The sequence below is a fragment of the Sarcophilus harrisii genome, chromosome 1 (genome assembly GCF_902635505.1).
Source record: "Sarcophilus harrisii chromosome 1, mSarHar1.11, whole genome shotgun sequence".
In the NCBI taxonomy this organism is placed as follows: Eukaryota; Metazoa; Chordata; class Mammalia; order Dasyuromorphia; family Dasyuridae; genus Sarcophilus; species Sarcophilus harrisii.
The window spans coordinates 124,630,057-124,634,621 of record NC_045426.1 but is presented as its reverse complement, the minus strand read 5'-3'; the positions used below and the strand labels follow the sequence as shown (position 1 = coordinate 124,634,621).

At 42.5% G+C, this 4,565-nt stretch overlaps 1 protein-coding gene across 1 annotated transcript; it reads left to right on the top strand.

The window, feature by feature from the left end:
• Positions 1-273: 273 nt before the first annotated feature.
• Positions 274-3,729, top strand: ZG16 (zymogen granule protein 16). Its single transcript, XM_031963740.1, has 4 exons — positions 274-329; positions 565-614; positions 807-939; positions 3,291-3,729. The coding sequence occupies exons 2-4, from the start codon at positions 566-568 to the stop codon at positions 3,604-3,606; spliced, it is 498 nt and encodes a 165-aa protein (XP_031819600.1). The 5' UTR covers positions 274-329; position 565; the 3' UTR covers positions 3,607-3,729.
• The last annotated feature ends 836 nt before the right edge of the window (positions 3,730-4,565 follow it).

Genomic DNA, 4,565 nt, shown 5'->3' with positions numbered 1-4,565 from the left:
ACCTTTTCCAATACTTTCAATGTCATGCTGTTCAGGCTGCCCCTTCTCTTAGATCTCTCCCTCTGCTGCCCATGACTACCCCACCCCATCATCTTGACTCTTTTTGATCTGGGATCCTGGTTCAGCCAGCTACAATCCTGGAAGAAACCCCAAATTGGGAGGGGACCAGTGAGAGATATCCCCCTCTCTATGCCACACCTGACCCTAATGACTTTATAGTATTTGTTCAGGAGGTGAAGTTCGCACGATAAGAAATAGGGGAGGGTCTGGGCCTGAGATAAAAAGGACTTGGCTTTTCACTAAGTTTCCACTATACCAAGATCTGCCAGGTGAGGGGGTAGGGGATGCCAGGTCCTAAATTAGGAGGATGAGTAGTCGCTGTAGATTTGTTAGAGCCATGAGTTAGGGAATGAGGATACCAGAGTTAGGAAGGCAGACTTGAAGGGCTCTGAGTCAGGGTGTGGGGGTGCCAGGGTCTGGGGTAGCTGGTTAGGAGGCCTAGGACTGAATTAGGTAAGCAGGGTGATTGGATCGGATGTTAATTCCTTTCTTCTTGACTCCTAGGATGTTGGCTTTGGTTCTCCTCGCCCTGTTCTGTGTCTCAGCTGAATCCGGTAAGTGATCTGTAGGTATAGGATGCCTAATATCAGAGAAAGAACCTGGTACTGTGAGAGGTGTATGGAATAGACATTCAAGCTTGGGTCTGGAGAGGATGCAGATCTGTGGAAGAACTCCTAGGGATGGTGACAGAGTCTTAGTAGAATTGCCACTTTCTTTATCCCCTTTATCACTTGTTTTGTCTCCAGTTCAGCCACGATCATCCTCCTACAATGGGGAGTACGGAGGAGGCGGAGGAGAACGCTTCTCCCACTCAGGCAATCAGCTAGATGGCCCCATCACTGCCATCCGAATCCGGGTCAACAGATACTACATTGTTGGGTGAGGATCCCCAGTGGGGCTGGCCCTCACTACTCATCCCTCAGTTAATCTTCTACCCTCTCATTTATCTTTCCTGTTGTGTTGTTTTTTAATAAAGCATCTCCTTCCAAGGACATATTCCAATCATGAGTCCCCCTCTACCAAGTCTCAGGGCATAGTCAGATTCCTTGCTTTAGAATCCTTCGTTTTACTTGTTGCCAATATTTGGGGCATTTATGTGTAAATGCCTATCACTGGCTTCTACCAGGTTTGTCTCCTGTGAATCTCTGGAATCTCTATTGCTATATTTCCTACATTGGCACTATTTTTTACATTAGCTAGTTCTATAAAGACTGGTAGGCAGTTTTATTTTCCTACTTTATTTTCAGCTTTAATCCCTTTTGATTATATTTGAAAGCTTCCAGTCAAAAACCTTACCAGTCCTTATTAGATATTCTTTATCCCTGGCCAAAATCACATCTTTCATATATTTTAGGCTAGGGTCCAGAAAACAAAGCCTATTGCCTAATATCTTCCAGAAAACAAAGGTGATTGCCTAACATCTTCCCAACCAGTCACCCAAACAAAAATTAAATATTAGTTAAGGTCCTACTGTGTGCCAGGTACTGTGCTAAATGCTGGATCAAGTGTTTACTTCCCAGAATGGCCTTTTTCTTCTGAAACTTTTGCCTTTGATTGACAGCACTGAGAACCTTCAATTTTTTTTCCCCAAACTTCATTAACCCTGACAATGCTTTGAGATTCCTTCTGGTTTTATCATTGGTGCCCACATGCATCATAAGAAATAGTTAGCAGTCAGTGGGTTTGAAAAGTCTTTGGAGTTTCTCTGTAGCCTCCTGGATTCATACCTTGGCTTGTTCTCCTTATTTTTAGTGCCAAGTTAACAAAGAACTGCCTCAAAATTTCACTACCAAGGAATCAGAAACCAAGATTATTCATTTCTTTCTCCTCCAACCCTGACCTGAAGATTTCTCTCCTGATAGCAGCAGTGGATCCCTCCAAAGAGGGATCCTTGGAAGACAAGCAGCTGCTTCCTCCTTAGACAGCACAATACCCTCCCCATCAGGAGACCCCTCTTTTTTAATGACTTTGCTCCCAGTTGTTCAAAGGTCCTTTTCCCTTTCTCTTCTGCCACTTTCTTCTGCTCTCCTGCTTTCAGATACAGATCAAGATTCCTCTCCTCAGATCCTTTTTCCTTCTTCACTTTCACATTGATTCCCTTTTTTTATTCTGCAAGGAACATTTCATTCGCTGTGATCAATTTCATCTTCTTTTCTTGAATGGGGTTTATATAGGTTTGTTGGAGAAGGAAATGATAAATCATGCCATTATCTTTGAAAGCAAAACTTCAAATGGAGTCATAAACAGTCACACATGACTGAAATGACTAAACAAACAAAATAGAGATTTAAAGAGGCAGCTAGTTGATGTAATAGAGGGAGTTCTGGATCTGGAGTCAGGAAAACCTGAGTTCAAATTCTGCCTAAGACACTGTGTGCCTAGGCTAACATTTCTTTGCCTCAGTTTCCTTATCTGTAAAATAAGCACAATAATAGCACTTTCACCTATATTGTGTGTTATAAATGCTATAACATTATTTGAAAGACTCGACAAATTTTAACATATAAATGTTCTTTCTAGTAAGACATATTGCTGTCAAGATTTGAGGTTCAGAACATCCAGGATTTAGAACAGAGAAGAGGATAAAGTTAGAGGCCTATCAGGGAAATCAATATATAATATTGATATATAAAATTATATAAATATTGGCTGTTGTCATATCATAGGACTCTAGATTTAGAGTTTGCCAGCATCTTAGAGGCTATTTGATATTTAACTACTTACAGGTAAGAAAGCGAACCAGAAAACAGCCTCTTTCAGTTGGAGGAAGGAGATGCTTAGATATCATCAGTCCCAACGCCTTCAACTGATAGGAAAACTAAATCTTAGAGAGGTGACCTGCCCCAAGGTCACACAGCTAGTATGTCACAGAGCTGGGACTGGAATCCAGGGCTAGGAAACTAGAATCAGGAAATACTATGTGACATAATAGCATCTTCTCCCAGGATTGCTGCAAGGATAAGATAATATTAGTAAAGAACTTTGCAAACTTTAAGGCGCTATTTAGGTGCTTGCTTATTATTATTAAGGGTATAATATTCTATCTAAATACATATCTCCTCTCTATCTGGCACAGTGTTTTATATAGAATAGGTGCTTGATAGATGTCTGCCATGTTTATAATATATAATATTCAGTCTCCCAGCCAGCACATTATTCTGCTTTTCTTGCTGGCAGGACGCTAAATACCTCCCTCCCTTTTTCTTTTCTCCTTCCTCCCCCAACCCCAGCCTCCAGGTCCGATACGGCAAGGAATGGAGCAACTATGTTGGGGGTTCTCAGGGTGACCTGGAGGAGATTTTCCTGTACCCCGGGGAGTCAATCATCCAAGTGTCTGGCAAATATAAGTACTATGTTCGGAAGCTGGTCTTTGTGACAGACAAGGGCCGCTATCTGCCTTTTGGCAAGGACACGGGCACCAGCTTCAATGCTGCCCCACTGTACCCCAACACAGTTCTGCGATTCTTCAGTGGCCGCTCGGGCTCCCTCATCAACGCAATTGGTCTGCACTGGGATGTTTACCCCAGTGAATGCAGCAGCTGCTAAACATCCAGACGCAGCCGACCCAGGAGGGCCTCTCCTGAACAAAGAAGTCCCTGTCACCCCTGAGCCTCTCCCTCCCCGCCACCCCCCACCACTAACGGGTTCAAATAAAAGGATGTTGCTAAAGCCAGTGTGTGGGAGTATGCTTCTGTTGTATGTCTCTAACCCAGAGCAAGCGTCCCTATGTTTGTGTCCATCTCAAAGTGCAGTAATTCTTTCTGATATCAGGCCGAAGGACACTTGGGAGTATCTCAAACAGTCTTAACCTCTCTGAGCCGGTTTTCTTTTCAATAAAATGAAGATAACATCTCTCTTAATTTTATAGGGCTGTGGTTGGGCTCAGGTGAGCTAATACAGAGAATATTTTCTTTCTTTTTGTTGTTGTTTTGGCTTTTTTACTCGAATTCAGTTTGACTGTGCTTTTTAAAGTTGTTTGGAGGGCTGTGTTGAGAGCACACTGGCAAAAATTCTTTTACTCTGTCATCTTAGCTCCCACCTCTCCCTTTCCCACCTCTATCCCGTTCTTTTTCCCCTGCATTTTCTTCAGTGTCAGTTATGCCTGGAATGCTTTCCCTCCTCATCTCCATCTACCACATTCCCTGGCTTTTTTTGAATCCCAGCTAAAATCTCACTTTTTACAGGAATTCTTTTTCAAATCTGGTGCTGCCCCTCTTTAATCTATTTCTTACTTATGCTTATTTTACATATTTGCTTACTTGTTGTTTCCCATTGAATTTCAGGCTCCTTGAGGGCAGGCCCTTTTATTTCTTTTTGTATCCTCAGCTTTTAGCACAGTTCCTGGTACCTAGTTGGTGCTTAATAAATTTTTATTAATTGTCCACCCTTTGGGAAATCTTTTCCTTGGAGCTCAGTGCCTTATCGGAGATTATCCCTAAATGAAGTGGTTCTGAAAATAGAAAGGGGCTATAAGATCAACCAATTAGTTGATCTTCTAGCTACAC